The sequence below is a fragment of the Condylura cristata genome, unplaced genomic scaffold (assembly GCF_000260355.1).
Source record: "Condylura cristata isolate star-nosed mole 26May11 unplaced genomic scaffold, ConCri1.0 scaffold00001, whole genome shotgun sequence".
NCBI lineage: Eukaryota > Metazoa > Chordata > Mammalia > Eulipotyphla > Talpidae > Condylura > Condylura cristata.
This window is the reverse complement of record NW_004567102.1, coordinates 27,779,589-27,800,731: the sequence shown is the minus strand read 5'-3', so window position 1 is coordinate 27,800,731 and position 21,143 is coordinate 27,779,589. Positions and strand designations below refer to the sequence as shown.

Here is a 21,143-nt window from a genome sequence, read left to right as displayed (position 1 = left end):
TCAGTGTATAAAGTTATTAAGACCTTACATGTAGTGACACATCAAAATTGATCAGAGTCACTCTATCAGTCAGCCAATCAACAACTACATCAGCACAGTGCAAAAAAGTATAATTCGGAGTTTTAAGATTTTCAGATCTAGAATTACCCTAGTACATATCTACATATGTGTATATTTAATTTTCACTAGGAAAAATCTAGTACATAGTTTTGTCAACATATTTTACATAGATGGATAAGTTTCCAATATTTTTGGTTTCATATACAACACTATCTCGAATATAAATCTCTATGTAGATCATCACAATGTAATTACTTCTGGTAACGAAAAAAAACAAGACAAACATTTTTAACCTACTTTGTAGTTTTTTGCTAGAGCTTTCTCCATGAATGTGTCGCCTTGGCATGAAAGGTGATGGCTGAGGCAGAGGTAGTGAAGATTCATCATGTGTTTGAAGTTTATACCAATGTGGCTCATCATCTAAAAGTGCTGTTTCCAATTCTATGAGGATCTAAAAAGGCAGTTCTCAAATTAAATCAAAAACCTTTGCCAAAACATTACATAAAAACATTCATGATTGACACATATCACAAAAACATTATTAAACAGTTGACTTGAATCTTTGCAATATACATCACCTCTCCAAGAAATTCACTCTCTTCTTCTTGTACTCTTGGTTGATCCCATACAGTTATTTCTAACATTCGTTCTCTAAAATCTCTACGATGTACATGTGAATAGACAAAAGTTTGATTCCATTTTGGTTCTAGTACTTTCTTTACTGTTTTGGTCCTCCTTTTACTTTTATCACTGAAAAATAAGCATATTTTGTAAATGAAAAAGTTAAAGTTAGTATATGCTGCCATCTACTGTGATTACATATGATACTACTGGGATTTTTATTATATTTAATTCACAACTTTCAATATAGAAACATAAAAAGGTTACTAGAGTTTGGATTTTAATGTTTCCTAACATCAACTACAATGTAGTTGAACTACAATGAAAGTTGTAATTAAAAATTGTTACAATGTGTTAAGCACACATACACAAATACTCATTTTGCATGATGCTTTCAAAGACTAGTATATGAATAAACACAGTAATGAAAAACTAAAAAATTACCAGATTATTTTCAAAGAAATACAAGGTTAGAGGGCTTTTTTTTCCCCCAGGGATAATCGTGATTTATCTACTAAAAATGTACCCCAGGTATAGTACATATTTCCAAAGTCATCAAAATTTATATAAATAAATATTTGCAATATTTGACCGATTATTATATCTCAATAAAACTTTAAAAGATAAATAAAATTATATCCAAAGAGAGAAAATTGCATTTTTTATTTTTAGCAAAGATTTTTGGATACTTGTGCCAACTTAGTCACTACCTTCTATCTGGAAGAAAGTACATTTTTACATAGGGATTTCTGGGACGCCCATCTACTCTGGAGGGCAGATCTGTTGCTTGCAGAACATTTACAATCAGCTGGTGTCCCACCTTATCATACCAGAGCTTCACCTAAGAGCAATGCAGAAAGTAATTACTATTTGTAAAAAGCAAGAGGTGATGTAATTTTACAAACTTGAAGGAATTTTAAATTGCAATACAACCAAATTATGGATACTTCTGAAAAGAATGTCAACGAAAAAGTACTTACACTATGGCTTCTCTAGCATTTTGAAACGTCTTACAACTGGCATTCATGTAGTGTTAACTTATATTCTCTGACATAGTATGCGATGAAAATAAAACCAATAATACAAATTTCATAAATAATTAAGGGAAGACAGGATGTCAACATTATTATCTGTTTTTAAAAGCTCAGCACAAATGCTTGATGACTTTAAATTTTTTTTAAAAGATTTATTTATTTATTCATACTTATAGAGCTAGGGTACAGGTCAGAGATGTGGAGGCTGAGAGGATTCACCAGAGACAGAACGGGGAGCAGAACAGGCAGATCGACCGAAGTACACTGCTGAGGGGAGCAGCGGGCGGGTAAGGAGAGGTCTGCCTCGCCATGTGGATCTCCTCTCGGGCAGGCAGGGATCGAACTCAAGCAGAAGTGGCTTAAGCTTCTTAGTGCAGTGCTTTAACCCGCTGCGCCACGAGGGAGGGCCAATTTTAAATTTTAAAGATTACAGTTTTAATAAACATGCTTTTAAGTCTTATAGGTAATTGAAATCTACAGGTAGTTGAGATCTATAAATAGCTAAGTATTATAGGTAGTAGATGTTAGGCAGAATTTATATAAGTGACTAAAAGAGATGAAAAAGTGAATTTACTATGTCTATTTTACACCAGATGATTCCTGGCACTTTTCCTTATTTAATTTTTATAATTATTACAGGTTTTTAATTTTCAAGAGGGAAAGAGAAAAGAATAAAGGAAGGTGTAATACACAAGTGATGCCTTCAAATTAAATGAAGCAAATGGCATGTTTACCAAAACTTCTGTAAAGTTTGAAAAGTGTGAAAATGTCACTTCGAAACACTATTGTCAAACTTTTTAGAACCAGAACTTTAGCACAACACAATATTAGTGCTGTCGCCCTAATGTCAAAATAAAATTTCACTATCTGTTTTAATTTAAAAGTCAATTTTGGTTTAATGGTTGAAGCATAAATTGTTTAATAAGTAGGCCTCAGAACATTTATAAGTCAATTTAAGAAGATAAGCTACTTTATCATGTGATTGATCTATTATATTAAGGTGCAGATTATGGAAATACACCCAGATATGTATGAATCCATTTCTGTATTCTTAATTAATATTAAGCATGTGGTTTTTTATAAAACTAACATGGCTTTTATTTCACTCAAAACACAGGAAGCAGTACGAAACTCAAACACTGGAAAAAATGTGAGGAAATATAAACACAAGCGACTATATTAAGAAATTTAATCTATTAAAAACAGAAATTGAAATCAGGAAAGATTTTAAAAAGTAACTTAAAAACAAGCTTACAATTATCTTTTTTGTTTCATTAAATCAAGAGCTACAAAACATTATGGAAATTCACACATTACAGAAAGGACAAAAAAAGCAATCATTTATCTAAATGTTTAAGCAACTTTTTTCAGCTATTAATACAAATATCCTATTCTACTATAATCTACATAGATGTGGCTTTTTATAATAGCCACATTTTTTTTTTACTCCACTTCTTTCCAGAGGACATAAAAGGAACAATGAGGATACTGCAGTTTTGTTTTTTTTTTTTTTTTAGTAATTCAGCAATAAAGGACTTTTAGCAAATTTCATGGAAAGTAACAAATAATATTTAAAATTTATGTTTTTCAGGCTCCAGCTTCATTAAGATTAAGCAAATGGAACACGAATTTCAAAGTTTACTATGTGTCAACAAATATTTACCTTTGAAACTTATATATAGCACAAAGAGTAACTGATACTTCATTTACTTACTTTATCATCTATCATTTGCTGATGAGAACACCCAGCACAAGGCAACCACTCTAAATATTTCCAAATAAGTATATGGATAAAGGCAAATAAAGTCATGAAAAAATTACGTAGATCATTGTGGCAAATGACAGCAACACTGCATATTTTTAAAGACAGACATGAAACAATGAGTACATAATAATAGTGTCTAACATGTACACAAAATACATACAGACAGTTGCCCTGGTAAGACTTGTGGGGCATCTTTTAGTGCTCCAGGGCTTGTTGGAGAAATAACAGAAATGGAAGGTCTTTCCATCTTCTGAGATTCAAAGGAACTTGAACCTGGAATAATTTTTAAAAAATTAAAAGTTATTTTAAATAAAGTCATATATTTGTAATGTGTAGAGAATAAATATTTTTTATAAAATGTTAAAAGCATCTTTTATTTGTATGAAACAAAATCAATCTAATCAATAACAGTAGAATCTAATTTCAATGAAATACATGTGGAAAGTTATTTAGTTGTCTTTGGTAACTTCCTATTTTAAAGATAGTTAAAATGTTTTATTTATTTGCTTTAATATGTAAGACTTGATACAGCCATTTTACTCATATGTAGTTAGACTTCATGCTTTAATGATAAGAAAAATGGCACTTGTTATGTTATCTTGCTAAGGTATCATCTACTATGAACTATGCTTATTGCAATCAAAATGAATTCATACATAAGTACATCTGTGCCTAGAATTCATCACTGCATCAAAATAAGATTTACCATTCTATCTCAGTTTTGATCATACAAACTAATCTCTTAAAATGTTTGAGAATATTATCTCTAGTGATTCACAAGTGATTTGCTTCACCATCCTGAAGAGGAGACTGGCTCTCCACCCAGTCACTCAGTGTTTTTCCTCCTTTTTTAAAAGAGAGCTTTCTTTTCCCAGACCACTACTAAAGTATATCCCTGACAATCAGAGATACAGAGTTTCTTTAGAATTTATTACCCCAACAACTTAACCTTGAACCCAAACCCATTCAAAGCATAGCTTAACTGAGAAATCCTATTAAAGCAATATTGCCTGAGGCTATGCCCTTCACAGATTTACCCTCCCAACCTCCAATTAAACATAGTAAACTCTCTTAAGAGAGCTTTTAACTATAACAAAGAGCACTGTTAATTTTTTTTTTTAAGATTTATTTATTTGTACATACAGAACTGGGGAACAGGCCAGAGGCTCAGGGGCAGTGAGAGACTTCACCAGAGACAGAGCAGGGAACAGAACAGGCAGATCGAGGAAGTACACCGCTGAGGGGAGCAGTGGGCGGGTAAGGAGAGGTCTGCCACGCCATGTGGTCACCTCCGGGGCAGGTGGGAATCGAACTCATGTGGAAGTGGCTTTAGATTCTCAGTGCTGTGCTTTAACCCGCTGCGCCACCAGGGAGGGCCAGCACTGTTAATTTTTTTGTTGCCATGTCTCTTTTGCCAAGTAGTCTTAGAATAACTTTTTTCTTGTATCAATAAAAGAGCACATTTGCTTTTAATAACTAGTTTGTTTTTAGTGTTGATAGATTTTTTAAAAATAGTATCAGCACTGTTGATTTATACAATGGGCACCATTTCCCTCTATGTATAGGTCTCCAGGTTCATCAGAATCAATTATGGTTTCATTTCCAACAAGCATGAAAATTATCATGGCATGCACTTGCTAGACTAACCTAATCTGGCTCCTTGTTTACCCTACCCATATATTTTTTTACCTCTTTAAACCCTTCCTACTGGGTTCCCCTTAAAGGGCTTATATTTTGTATTTCTATAAACTTAATTACACAATAGCCTTTGGTAATAAGCCCAAGCTTAATTAATTTTATGCTGGTTCATTGTTAAGTATGTATTTGTGTCACTCCCATATTCTTATGGAAAATTTCTTTTCTTGTCTGTATTATCATTTTGTTTCATCTGGAGTAACTTGAATGCCCATGGAGATTATTCAATCCTCCAGTCTCACAATCTCAAGGGCCTGACCCTCATATGTTCACTTAACTTCACCTCTGTATCATCCATTCACTTTCATGATCATAGACAATACTGTTATGCAGTATTACAATTATTTATCATTATGCTTGTTTACTTCACTAGATTGTTCATGAGCTAATTACCAGTCAAGATGAATAATCCAATACAATAATAAACTGTTATGTCCCACAAATGAACTATTATTGGCATACTAATAGAGCTCTGTGAAAGCCTTGACTATTCTGATTAGAGGGGTGTTGCCAGTGAAGATTTTTTTTTAAGGCCACAGAGTAGAAAAATATCTTTGTGCAAAGCAGAATTTCCTTGCATTCCAAATGAATGTCATGGTTACCAAGATCTTAGGTCATTAGAGACAGCTTTAGTATAGCAATATCAATTCATTTATATTAATTAAATATGAGAACTGGCAAATCTTTATTTTTCATTTTCATTCAATACATTTACTAATAACAAATCTTATTTATACTTACTGGACTCCAGAGGAGGATGGGAGCTCTCAGGAATCCGTGGAATGTCACTAAAAGAAACAGGGTATGGTGAAAATCCTATTAGCTAAACTATTCTACCTGAGGCAATGACCTCCACATTTTATTTCATTGGTGTGAAAATCCTTTTGGGTTTTTACAGGTGTGGGAATGGACAGGAGTTACTATTCAGGCAATTACTAATATGCATGAATGTCAAACATCACAAACACACAAAAACTGCAATAAAATTTTTACTATATTTAATAGCAAAATACTTTAACATGACAACAATCAGGCTAATATTGTGGCAAAAATTACCACAATATTTTTACTACCAAAACAGCAGGTTTTGGCAATAAAATATGCTAAAGGTATTATCTTACTTCAAATCTTGAAAATCAAAATGACACATATTTTAGAAATCAGTAATATGCTTTACAAACACATCTGAAAGAGTTTACTGAATGAAAGGGATGAAAACACATCTTTATAATAAAATAATGTGGTGAAGATCATGGGCAAAGTTAATAAAATGAAAAGGATGAGTTGCTTTGGAAATTAAAAATGACTTAAGCTTGCAACAAAAAAGCCAAAATCAATTATATATGTGAATATATAATTCATATACACATATATAGCCCTATATAGAGATTGATATCTCTATACTGAAGTTAGCTAAATATATGGTCATTTACTACATGATTAGAAAGTGACTTGTGAGAACACCCATTCCTGTCACACTCACAAATTACTCTAAATAATTAATATAACCTCAGCTTAACCATTAACACTGTGATCTGAAGAACCCTGGATCAGTTTGATTTGGGAATTGCACTGCATGGAACTACTTCTTTTCCAAAGTTATTTTTGTATAAACTTAAGGAGATTAACATTATGCCAATATTAATATGACATATTAAAGCAGACTGGAGTTAGATAAGACTGTCATAATTATCAGAAAAATATTTATAATCACTTACCTTGAAACCTAAATTCATTTTGAAATTCTTAAATTTCTGGGAGAATAAAAACACAGTTTTCTCTGTTTATTTTCTTGACTTCTCATTTTGTAATTTTCTGTGTGTTTTCATAACCATCTACAATTTATACTTCTTACAAATAAGAGTACATTCTGGGTTGTGTACTTTATAAAACAATATTTGGCATAATTAATAATTTGTGTATAATTTATCTGATAACTAAGAAGCTAATTTATAACATCTAAGACACAAGTAATCAATTATCTTCAATTTGAATTCATCTAGGCCAATAAATTGAAATTTTTTAAATTCAAAATCAAATTTTTTAGAGTAGCTTTTTTGAAAATCAGCCTCAGGATCAAATATGAAAATTAGAGTTTGGAATTTTAAAAGAAAGTACAAATTTTGAGTTTCAATATTTCTGTGAAAGGAGGATTATGGAAAAGTTGTATAAAACTATTTTTAGTGATGTTGAATCTAAATTTATTTAATGGTAATTTCTTCAGTAGTAGCACAAATTTCCACGTGACATTTACACAATTTGTTTTAATTTTATTCACAAGTGAAGTGCTAGAACAGTTTTAATAACAACTACAAGCAAAAAATACGGTATTTGGATCAGCAAAAATAGTCACTGTCCCAAGATGATTAAAGGTCTCTTAGACTACATACTGGTCAATATGCATGTAACTTATATTTGTAAAGATTCTTAGAATCACTATGCTACTAAACTATGGATCAGTATTTATTTTCTATTTTTCAAATGAGTCATAGAACTAGAGGTAGAATATTTCTTCCACAAAATCTAGTAATTTTTCTATTTACTAGAGAGCTGATGCCAGCTTTGATCATTATTTAAATAAAATCTTTAGATTCCACATTGTTTTGATTTCATAATTCATGATAGTTTACAGCAAACTCTAAAGATAACTTTTAAAAATTATTTCCATGTAAAAGTGAAAATAATGCTTTTTCCAGTCCACTTTAATTGTCTGTTATTAAAGCTAATATGAAAAACTGATATTTTAGTTGATTACTTTTATTCCACTTTATACCTGAATGAACTGGCAATGTGTACAATGCTAGGTTTTAAATTTTAATTTTTACAGCTTTGACTCACTTTTCAATTTACTTACCTCTTTTCCAGACTCATATTTACCTCAGCACTAGAACACATCATGTAAAGCTAGCGTCAATTATGTAGTGTTGTTACTTTTAAAAATCTGCATGGAATGTACAGTATTTGTGCAAATGTGTTTAATGTTTACTCTTAACAATCACCACTTAAAATTGGCTATAAGCTCGCCTTTATTTTAGAGCTTTATATATGTATATATTAATATTATTCTTGGAAATATATGATACATATATTTTCAGTTCTTTTGAAAAGTAGGGTAATTATAATTTCTTGCGTGCTTTTGCATTGATATATATTCATCAGGGCAACAAAAATCTAAGGTTGCTACTCTTTCAACATAAAAAGTCTTGAAAAAAGACCCATAATAATTTGGAATGTAAGCAAAAAAGGGAATTATTTCCAACAATACATTCAAACATTTAACCAATTATAATGAAACAGTTCAAAATGCCTTCCAAATAATTAAAGAACAGCACAGTGAACATTCTGGACTTCATGGGTTGGTCAGGAGAAGTTAATATTATGGGGAAATCTACACACAGATATAAAAAGTATCTCATTGACTATAGGTAATTAAACTGTGCTGTAAATTGAAATTTTGAAAATATCCACATTATTATGACCAATTAAAAGGTTGAATATTTCATACTCAGTTGATTTTAAATAAAAGTTGGAATTACCTATGGGTAACAATAGAAAAATTATTCTAAGTAGAGTAACAAATGTTCATATAAACCTATGAAATCATTACTATTTTAAATATCATAGGAAAATTAGTTTGTGACTCCCCTTAAGGAAATACTACTCATTAAGTCAGTTACTAAAAATAAACAAGCTGTCATTAAATGAAAAAAATTTTACTTTATATTTCACTTCTGAAAATACTATGTGAGTACTTGTTGCTAATATAATTGCCAAATTGTGGAGCTTCTAAAATGTACTTAAGAAAAATCTAGAATTCAACTTTAAAAAATTAAAAATCTAAAATGTATGCTCATAATTGAAGAAAAAAACTATCCATGTTAACATGTACTGTATGAATGTATATACTTCTTTTTAAAACCCTGCTAATACATGTAATTTACTAAACTTAAGAAGTAAGTTTTTTTAGCCTTACCCAATAGGCCTTGAAACAATAATTTCAACTTGAGGTTCTGATTTTGATTCTAAAATAATGTTGTAAACTTCTTCATTTGTAGCTCCCGGCAGGGGTTTACCATTCCATTCTAGAACTTCATCCCCTTGAATTTAAAAAAAAGGGTATTTTTTTATCTTATATATTCTGTTTATTTTTCTTATCTTTTCTCTTTTTTAACAAATATATGCAAAACATATACAAATAGTTTAATTGTCTATCCTCTGCTCTCAGAATCAAATTGATTTCCATATATTAACTAAATGGCCCTTGTAAACACTTTTTTCCCCTTCTTTTCTTTTTCTTTCCCCCATAGAATATTACTAGTCATTGGAAACAGTACAATAGAAAACTATCTTTATTTTTGAGATATACCAGAAATAATATAAAAATAATCTCATGCTATGGGATGGAATTAGCACAGCCTATTTGGAAACATTTAAAAAATAATAATTAGCAGCATGCCCTCCATATAATAAATGTAGGTAGCTCTATATGTGAAAGATTTTTATACTCTGAATAAATCCTGCTTTAATATTGGTAGAAATAGCAGTTAACATTTGTTAGCATGAATTTTCCAATTTTAAGTCTGCTTTCACCAGATGCGTAACAGAATAAAAATGCATGAAAGGCTTTGAATTCATACCCATAGGGTAACACAGGTAGCTATGGCAAAGTTATAAAGCAAGCAGATGTAAAACTGTTGCATGACAGTTAACCCACTTCCAGATGTTTAAAACACACACATTTTATATATGTTATATAAAATAATAAAAAAAATTGTTATAGTACTTGTTAGTTGTTAAGTATTCTGAAATTAACCAAGGAGAGTAATATGATGTTGAAATACATGAATTATTGATATTTTAACTGGTGTTTTTGCCATAGATCATTTGGGGGAAAAATTTTTTTTTGGTAAATATTTGGAGCAGCTTTAGATCCCCAGTACCCTTCAATGCACAATGGCAGGCTCTTTTGAAATATCCCAGTTTCCATGACACTAAGCTGCCTTAACTTAGTTTTGTGCTTCTGTTCATTTTGTTGTTTTCAGTACCTATAATACATTAGTACCTCAGTAAATATATTTTGAACTAATAGATCACTATCATTATTCTATATTTTAAAACTGACTATACACATAAAATTATTTTATTTTATTTTATTTAAAGGAGAGGCCAGAGGACCAGGGGCAGTGAGAGGATTCACCAGAGACAAGGGGGGGTGTGGGGGCAGAGCAGAACTGGCAGATTGACAAGTACACTGCTAAGGGAAACAGTGGGAGGGTCAGGAGAGGTCTGCTGTGCAATGTGGAACAACCTCTGGGGCAGGAATCCAACTGGGGACTGAAGCTGCAGCCAGCTTGCAGTGCTGCATCCCAACCCACTGCACTACCAGAGAGGGCCCAAAAATAACTTTATTTTTACTAAGAACTTTCAGAAAAGAAAACTATATTTTTCTAAGACTGTTTGAACGTGATCCTCTTTTTATCTAAGTCTGTGCTTACTCAAAGTAAAAAGTACATATTTTAAAAGCACATGAAGCTGTTTTGGTCCAGCTATTACCAATAGCTAATGACTTCTAAATACTTGATCTAAGAAGTAACCCAGAAAAGTTTTCAAAAGCAATGAATGTACTTGATTATAAATTATAAAATAAATCTAAAGGAATCATACATTTAAAATATATTAGGAGTCTTTTGGTGTTTTATTTTTTTTTTCCCCCCAAGAAATAAAGTTTATACCAGGTGAATGTCTATATGCATGTGCATATGGGTGTGGATATATAACATAAAAAAAAATTAAAGAATTACTTACCCTACATTTTCTATTCCATTATGTTTACTTGAATTTTGCAAATCATTAAATCATTAAATGATGATTGCAAATCATTAAATCAGTTTTACTACCAAGTAATGAGTTGCAATCAACATTGTGCAAAAACACTGCAGTATAAAAATGTCCTCTTTATAAACAGCAACCTGAAAGTATAACTCTTAATATCAAATTAATTTGACACATGTATTTATTTATTTACAAATCAGTAACTGCTAAAGCAGATGGTCGCGTTAACAATACCCGATAATCTCTTCAGGTAAAGATATATATCATGGTGATCTAGACATAAAAAAGGAATAAAAAAACTTTGTGCCCTTAAAATTGGTGGGGGAGAAATAATATCAAAACAAGTACCTTTAATGAAATATGCTATTTGCAAAGGTAAGAATTCATCTAGGAACAGAAGTACAGGCAGGAAGTAATCACTGCTCCAGTGAGATATTAGGAAACACTTTATAATGAAGCAAATTTTTGATGCATTTTGAAAAATGATAAAGACTTCAACAGGCAGAGCACAGGAACAGAAAGCAACCAGGTAAACAAAGACAATGACCAGTTCTGGTAGGTGGGAGTCAGTCTACAGACTGACTGCTTACTGGGAGATAAAGTGAACAGTAATGGCAGTGTGGCTGGAACTGTCAGAAGAGTAGAAGACAAAACTACAGAGCTTTCACTTCAGCAAACAATGACAGGGAGAAAAGGAAGGGTCAAAGTAGGAGAGTATCCATATCAATTCTGTGTTTTGATGACTAAATTATGTAGCAGTGAAGTACATGGATTTATGGGGCAGCAGCACTAGAGAAAGCTATGGCGAAATTAAAGCAAGATCACAAACGTTGAACAAAGGCACACTAATAAAAAAATAGCACTGTGATTTATAGGCCAATGGTGCTTATATGCAGAAGAAAAAAAAACAGTTGCTGGATTACAATGTGAATCAGACATATCATCTAATTTATTAAATTTATTAATATTTAAACACTTCCAAATACAGCAACTGTTAAAGTGAAAAGTATACTGCATGTTTCACAGTTACTGAAATTTAGCTTTTAGCAGTTTTGATTCGTTTCTCAGTCTTTAGGTATACATGGGTGTTGGCAAAATTAATTACGCATATATTATATAGAAAAATCCCTTCATTGATTTTAAGTTATCTATTAAAACACAAAGGCAAAAACAAAAATCATGTACATAACCTGATCTGCAAAACCAGATTTATGTAGTTGAAGTTTTTCTTTGAATCATTAAAACAAGCAAATATTCTATTTATTGAAATAGTCACTCCTGATTATTTTATTACTGAATCATAACTATTCCTGAAAAAAAAAAACAAAACAACAGTTTACTACACTATTACACATCTTCAAAGGAAAATTCTTGATTTGGATTGTTCCCTACACAACACCTGTATAGCAAGTATCTATTAAAGAAAAAACATAAATGATTATGATGACTTTGGGTAACCAACTGTGCACAAAAAAATACTGTTAACAGTCATAAAGTATTTTTCTGAAGGTCTCATTAATTACAAATTTTTACAGGTATTGACTTGTATTTTCAAATCTTTGTCATTGAATTTCTTCAGAAAGGAGCCTTACAGTCTTATTTGAAGTTATTTTTTTCATTACCCCTAACATATATTTACTTATAGTTCAATTTATAATGCAATGCATTAATATTACCTTGTTATAAAAATTTTAGGTAATAATTAAAATAATTATAAGTTATAAAAATTGAAAATATAGCCCAGTATTTTCCTATTTCTATATCTTCTTTCCTCTGTGCTGTGGTTATGAGTCCTCAGTTCTACAATTCAGCCTGTGCTGTTTTCTTTATGATTATCTGGAAAACTCATAAGTATACCTGCTAATCAAAGACTTCCAGTAACTCCTGAAGTAAATTAAAAATATGATATTAAATAAAATGAAAAGTAGACAACCTAAAAATTAGATTTTAAAGTTGTTGCTACTGACTGTGATGCATCTGAATACAATAAATGATTTATCATGTGACATTAAGGCAGCAGAGCAACATGATGTAAACTTTCTAATATCAAAAGTCATACAATTATGCAAGTATACATCACATTTTAATTAACAAATATTTAATAACATCATCTGTGTAAGGTATCCGATTATGACTATATTTATTAAAAACATGGCTACTGAATAAATGTTCAAGACCATTATGAAAAATTTAATGACTGTTGTTTAAAATGTAAAATAGTTAATTATTAGCATCCTTCATGACTACATTGTTTTAGATTTTATAGCAACATTATAAGGTTATCTACAAAATTAGTATTCCTTTAGTGTTAATCACACTTATTTTTACATAAAAATGTTTCATACCCTTACTGTATCAAAAATGCTATTAATAGTTTATGTATTTTTGCAATCATTAAGTATTCACATCAAGAAAAATCTTTACTTATGCATTAACATGTTCTTTACTTAATTGGCATATGTAACTTACCCCAAATTGTAAACCACCAACTCATACACAGGGAATGCACTATGCAAATATTAAAAAAGAAACATTACCTGCTCTTAAATGTCCAACCACATCTGCAAGGCTACCCTTCTTTACTTTGGTGATGAAGGCACCAAGGCGTCCTAAGTCAGTCATTTTTCCTCCAACAACCTGGATAATTATAAATTTATAAGTTCCCAAGACACATTTTTTTAAAAAATTAAATTACCAGTCATTGATCTGTCTTTATAGCTTTGGGGTCACATTTTTACTCCTCCATGTGTACATGCTTCACTATCTCACCACCAAACTGAATCATGTTAAGGAACTGACCCACAACTATTTATGATGTATTTATTACTGAATGTAGGAATGCTAGGTGAAACAGATTTTTGATTAAAGGAGTTTGCAGGATAATTTTGAAAAGAAACATCATTTCACTACATTGGAGATGACGTGTCCTAAGGAAGTTTAAGTACAGATTACTTACACTCACCTAACAAAAAAAGGCACTATGAATAATAAATCCATAGAAGATAAGAACCAGATACTCACAACTTATCAAACAGCAAGTGCTTGACACTATTTACCTTATGAAAATTTTTTATCACCTAAATCCATGCATATCATTTGAGTTATATTTCTATATACAGATACTGTCCACAGTACAACTATCTTTTGCATAGTTTTAATAGAATGTTGGTCTGAGACATAAAAATGAGGATTTAAGAAAAGAATAGGCTGGAAAAACAATTTACTATGGTGCCAAGAATAATGGTCTAAGTTTCTCTCTTTTGTTGATCATGTAAATGAACTCCTTATTTGAAATATGTGTTCTAATGTAATTCTCAATGTTGTAGTTATATTCCTAAATATTTAACACTTCCCTTGATTTCTCACCATCATTAAACCATTAGTCAAAGGTGTTGAGATCGAAATATGCCACAAGTGTAATACAATCTTGGTTAATAATAAATTTAAAGTCGTATCTTTGAATGCTACTTTTAGTTTCTGAGTGTAAATAAGGCCTCACGATTCAAAACATATACATAGGTACATACATGATAAAACATGACAAATATTCTCACAATAAAACAATATTCTGAAATAACTTTTCATTATATATCTGATAAGTCAGTATTTTTAAAAGATACATGATGCTCTTTTGGAACAGCCATCAATTCTATTGCACTTAGGAAACCCATGTCTTTAATGTTTTATGGTGCTTATCAAGAAATAATAAAATTATGAGGTCCACATTATCTAACTTTCCTAACATTTAAACTCTTCTGATACAAAAATCACTCCAAAACATTATATTCATAGAAAAGGTTTAGTTTTCCTATATCGTATTGCATGTTCCTAGTATATCTGGATGTTGTTAATAAAATTATTGAAAAATGTTAATCACATAAAAAGACTAAATCTACCATAAGATATTAATATAGCAACAAGATATATTCACTCACTGGACTTCATTTTGAAGAGGATATTTAAAAATCTCTGTCAGAATTCTGTTCAAGGCAGTTCATTTATAATGTAATTTAGCTTTTAGAAACATTTTAAACCACCATACTTACTTTAAGACCCAGTAATGCACCTGATTCTTTGGGCATGGTTGTTCTCTTGTTAAGAATAACACGTCCAATTAGCCGGTCACCCTCTTTAGATGGTTGCCACGTTACAGGATGCTATTAAAACATGAATAATTATAAAATATATTTTCTTTCCTCTAATTATATAATCATTGGTTGTAACATGAAGTGACTTCCTCATGTTAAGGAACTCATTTGAAAAGAATTCTGTATTACTGTGGGAATCTCTACATATAACAATTTTAATTTACAACTGTGTTTTATTTTTAATAGCAACTTATACATTAAATATTCTAAAAGCAGTCAGCAGTTAAATATACTTGTAAAAATTGTTTTAAAATAAAATTAATTAAATTTATCTACTTATTATATGTATATATATAAGTATATATATATCTTTTTTTTTTTTTACATCATTCTTCATTTTTGTACAATGTCTGCTTTTTTTTATCTCAGTTGTAAGCCTTGTGGAATTCCCACCACCAATTCACCTGTGTGATATTGCCATAGTCCCTAGGGCTCTTCCCACCTTTTTTTTTTATCCTATTTCCCACTTCCCCCCTGCAGAATGTCTCTGGTTTATAGTTGTTTGTTGATTTTGGTTTCACTTTATTGAAATTACTTTTTTGTTTTCCTGACCCCTCACTTTCCTCCTATAAGTGAAAACATCTGGCTTTTTTTTTTTTCCCCTTTCTGGCTCATTTCACTAAGAGTTCCATCCATATTGCCACAAATGGTATGTGCTTATCTTTTTGTTTGTGAGTAACACTGCATTTTAAAATATAACTGTGTATAAAAAGAAACTTATTTATATTTTGAATTGTGAGAGTTGATATCACTAACCAAATATCTCACTTATACACAGTCGTTCAATAATTTCTTTTTACTTTAAAATTATTCAGTGACAACTGTTTTCAAAACTGCAGTATCTTAAATGAAATCAGTATTTGCTCTCATATATAGGGAAATGGAGCAAAATAAGATTACCACTATCACACATAGCTAAACAATGAGTAAGACACATTATCCCTTAGGTCTACTCACTTCCTATAAGGCTTACCGAACTGATAGGTGATGTTTCCCGGCTATGCCACGTGGCAGGATCCAACCAGTAATAATCCAAGTCACCTGTACAACAGGAACAGAATGAAAAGTGTAATGGCTTTAAAGTGGAGGATGCATTACTTTCACTATGAGTTCGCCAATCTATAAAGTAAAGGGTTATAAACACCATCATTTTGAATGGGTATCTCTCAGAATGACACACTTGCATTGCAAATGTTGTGACCTGAATCCATGGAATGAATGTGCCACAAATGCACTTCAGACTCTAGAGGAACTACTTTCTATGTTCAATAAATCAGTCTAAAAATACATATAAAAGTGTACGAAAACTGGGTTATTAATCCACCTTACAGATTATGCATAGCAAGCCATAAACTGCTGTTGAGTGATACTAGTTAATATTTTATTCATTGAAATGAGATAAATATTAGATTTAGTGTCTCCTTTTCTACTCTCTTGCATGTTATTATCTTTCAAAATTATTCTCCTTGTTAGCTGAACAATAGACTATAAAATATTTTATTCTTTGTCAGTGAGTGATTATATTTCCCAATTATTTTGAGGTACAATTGATATATAACATGTTGATATACAGTTGACATATAACACAACAAAAAGCTTCATTTTTAGGAGGCAGTGGTTAGTAAGCTAAATATTAAGAATAATTTAAGAAAAGAATAGTAAGTACAAATAACAATGCATGCAATTTTACTGAAGTCATGAAAGACACTTAAAAATATCCTAACTTAGTAAACATAAATTTGTGAAGCTTTAATTTTGACTTTTTGACACAAAAATGTAATGCTAAAAAAAATCTACATTTAATTGAAGGCAGAAGTACTTTCATATATGAATAGGAAGAAATGTCAGAGTGGGTGACCCATGTGAAAATAAATGTCTTCCTCTACATTGAAAGTATCAGATTAAATAATGGAAATTTTTCATGCAGCCTGACAGTTAAAATTTTAGAGAATGAGTAATGCATGCAACCCAATAGTGAGATGTCTAGCTAACTGTTAGGAAAATATATTTGGCTGATATCTATGATGGTCAAAAGTAGATAAATTTATATAGATAATAGACATGGCAGATAAAGATATAATAAAAGGAACAAAAATAAAGTTTAAAACCTGCAAGCATAAAAATACATATACTTCAATTTCTTAGTAGTGGCTTCCTCATTCTTTTCTATAATATCTTAGATTATAGCATGTTATATATACTACAATAAATATTAAAATGTTCTTCAAATGGCATGTTTATAACAATATATTTTGTCATGAAGTGATGGAAATTAAAAGTTACACTAGGAAATACTACATTCTGTTAAAATTTATTCCACATGGAATTCATATTCTCTCAAAAGAACACACATTAAAGTGTCAAGTCTTGATAGCAATGAGTATATATTTCTAATACTCTGCTAGACATATTAGTTAAATAAATATATAGGAAAGTTGTAGAGGGCAATTTTTTTCCTACTTTACTTTTACTCCTTGTAAACCTCAATATGCTTATTTTTCTTTTTATGTTCTTTTGTATTAAGGTAACATTTGCTTATAGCTCAGTATATGATTCAGAAATATCGGCTCCAACCTATTCATGATTATTTTTAAAGTCACTCTCTCATCAGTACTCTGACAGTTCCTCTTGAAAGAAAAACTATAATAATAAACTTGAGAACACTGCTAAGTAATAAACAGATTACTGTATTTAGTAAATATTATTGCAAATCATAAAGCTTTATCTCTAAAATTTCATATAAATTGTAAGAGGCCTAATGTTGATTCATTTTGAAATACTGTGGCAAATTAATAGAAACACTGGGATAGATACTCCCGGTACTTGAGAATAAAAATTAGTCATTGAATTGAGAGTTGCTTTGAGGCCTTTTGAGTTTAAAAAATAACCAAAAAAAAAAAAAGAAGAAGAAAAACTACTCTATTTTAAAGATATCAAGAAAACGACAGGTTGTTATATCCTTCACTAAACAGACTTTAGTCTTAAAAATTATACTCCTAGGATCTTCCTAAGCCCCAGTTCCTCAAATAGTAGAGTAATATAATTTCACTGTGTCCTAAGGAAATAATATATGATTGATGTGCTAAAAGTGTTTCTCATACATAAAGAACCAAAAGTTAATGTTTCCAATATTTTTCAGTGATGACAATAAGCATACTTTATAAAGAAAATACTACTTTCAAATAATAGCTTTCAATCATCTATAAGCTTTGTAGGAGGACAATCTTGAATGAAAATCAAATTTTAATTGGTTTAAGATGGATTATTACAACTCGCCAGATGCTTCCCATACGAAATCACTGATAATCCCTACATTATGATGTTGATAATTTGAACATTAAAGACTATGCTGTTTAAATCCCCCCATACTGGTTATAATGGTGTAGATAACTGCTAAAAAGTTGCTAATATAATCTAATGTAAAAAAATACATTCAATAGTTTTAAAGTATAATAAAATTTGTACATATTTGCAAATACATTTACAATTTCTTCACATTGAAGAATTTTCTAATCACTGAATTGTCTCCTGCTAAAACATAAGATTTTTACTTAAAGAGAAGAGAAAAACACAAATTCTAAAATCTAAGTATGTAGCTTTAAATCACATTTCACTTAATTACTAAGTTTTAAAGTATTATCGACTTCTTCTTAAGTACTCTAATTTGTCTTTATAAGTCGCATTTCTATATTATTAATGGAATAAGCAACACTCAATAAAAGAAGGTTCCAATATATCAGAATCTATTCCTCATTAACATAAAAGATTTTCCTTGATGAGTTTTCTAGTATGTGATTAAAGATATTGATTGCCACATGACATAGCTACGAAATGATAAATTCAGATATTTACTTATGTAATTGAAAAAAGGATTTTGGCTCTAATGTTCAATATAAACATATAGGAACAAATTTATTATCATTAAATTAGAACCAATAAATATATCATATGCTTTAGTCTACTGAAATGTTTAAGTTCATAAACAGCCAAGTTCAATGAAGTATTATTTTAGGCATTTATTCTTTGTGAAGCCTTTGAAAGACTTTTATTCAATTCCTTGTGAAAATGTGGAGTAATTAAACTTGATAAATGAGCATTATCATAAAAGTCAGCTAAATGACATGTGAACCTTCTGTAAACTGAAGCCATTATAATGTAATAATGCAAAAACATGTATCTCTATGATCTAAAATTTTGTATCTTAGGATGCCTAATGTCAAAGTATAATAAATTCTAATAATATCAAAGTCAAATGAATAAAAATACTTTCCAAATAATATAGATAAATGATTAAGTATGTGTAATCATAATGAAACTGTAAGGAGAAATTTATAACACTAATTTCACACATTAAATGTCTATTTAACAATCTGCATGGTGGTTACACTTGACCAAGTAGAATGTGCTTCATATGTATGGGTAAAGAAAAGGTATCCCCATCAAAGCCTTGAAGTATTAGAAAACTTGGAGTTCTCCATCTTCAGAAGAAATAAGACATATTTAACATCATTATAATGAATGTTATCATCCATGCCAGAAGATCAGAACCATATTAATTACAAAATTGACTCATAGTAACTCTGCACCATTCTTAATACATCTCTATAATAATGCTATTTGTCATCTCAAAATAATAAACTATTTTTTTCTTATATAGACCATATTGATAGCATTCAAAAAATTAAAAGTTTAAATTCATAGATTAACAAAAGAACTGGTCTTCCTAGAGATTATGTCTATCAATTAAAAATTTCCCCACGCCTATTTTTATTTATCCTCTACAGAAGGATATATGTTGGAACTGAACAAAATTAAATGAATCCTAATATTTTTATTACCACACAGCACTTAGGTAAATTAAAATACTGAGCAAAAATATGTTTATTGGATGACTATGTGCCATGCACACACAAAATCCCACACAATTTTTATGGGTGTTTAATTTGAGACAATGTTGGGTATTTTTAACACTGAATCATAACACATGAATTAATAAATAATTCTCTGCTTATAATGTGAAAAATATTTTACTTGTTTTAGTATTTTACAAGGACATTCTTTCAGAGACAGGGATTAGTCCCAAAGAAATCTTAACTTTTGATTAAAATAATAAAAATGTCATTTTGAAATAACATTTTATGTTTCAGAATTTCAGTATTTTCATATTTCAGAAATTCAATATTTCCAAGTATTTGAGATAGTTCTATTCATAGACATGGCAAATGTGTCCATTCCCACCTTTAAATTATATGTAATAATAGAGTTAAGTTGGGGAGAAATAAGCAACAATTTGCTATAAAGCAAAGTCATGGAAAGCTCACCTTCATCTAAGCTAAATTAACAGTCAGGGAAAAGATGCAAAAAAAAAAATAATAGAACTTGATATCCAAGCATTATAGTAAAATGGAGAGCTAGCCTTGTTAATCATTAATATAGTATGTGAAATATGAAAGTTTGTAAATAAATAGTAAATAATCAGATGTAAAAGTCAGTAAATTGCTGCTCATGATTGAATTGCTGTCAGTCTAATTTCCTCCTATACTAAAAATACTGGTCCTCAGTACTTCTTGGTTTTCATTCAAAATCCACACCAATATTCACTCCATAATTTTCTGGAAAATGCTGTATAATTAAGGAATAAGAGAGATATGCAATTGGAACACAAGTCTTGCAGTAGGGCGAAGGCATCTCTAAACCAGTGGTCTCTGGCTGTGGCACAGGCTGCACATGTACACATACAGGTCCATACACGAACACACACACAGTGTAGTTCTAAGGTATAGCTGTGTTTATATTCAGCTTTTAGTCATTGGTGATTCATTACTGGTTCTTCTCTAAATGCCTTTTTAAAATTTCACTTTCAATAAATTCCTCTTGGTTATAGCGTGTTCTGCTTCTATTACATAAGTAACAATACCACTTCTTGTCTTTGGCATGCAAATTTGATGGTTCCAGTAAATGCATCAACTTTTATTATTAAGTAAGGTG

The 21,143-nt window shown here is 30.4% G+C and overlaps 1 protein-coding gene across 13 annotated transcripts in view; it reads right to left on the bottom strand.

Moving 5' to 3' along the window:
* The window catches only part of RIMS1 (regulating synaptic membrane exocytosis 1), a 418,725-nt gene that overhangs the window by 134,392 nt on the left and 263,190 nt on the right, over positions 1–21,143 (bottom strand). For all 13 annotated transcript variants that reach the window (XM_012721799.1, XM_012721804.1, XM_012721818.1 and 10 more), the window contains 9 exons: positions 16,129–16,196; positions 15,054–15,164; positions 13,545–13,644; positions 9,149–9,272; positions 5,917–5,963; positions 3,641–3,753; positions 1,392–1,522; positions 639–810; positions 358–511 (listed from right to left, as the gene is read on the bottom strand). In XM_012721799.1, coding sequence (XP_012577253.1) covers positions 358–511; positions 639–810; positions 1,392–1,522; positions 3,641–3,753; positions 5,917–5,963; positions 9,149–9,272; positions 13,545–13,644; positions 15,054–15,164; positions 16,129–16,196 — 1,020 coding nt within the window. The remainder of the gene's footprint in view (positions 1–357; positions 512–638; positions 811–1,391; positions 1,523–3,640; positions 3,754–5,916; positions 5,964–9,148; positions 9,273–13,544; positions 13,645–15,053; positions 15,165–16,128; positions 16,197–21,143) is intronic.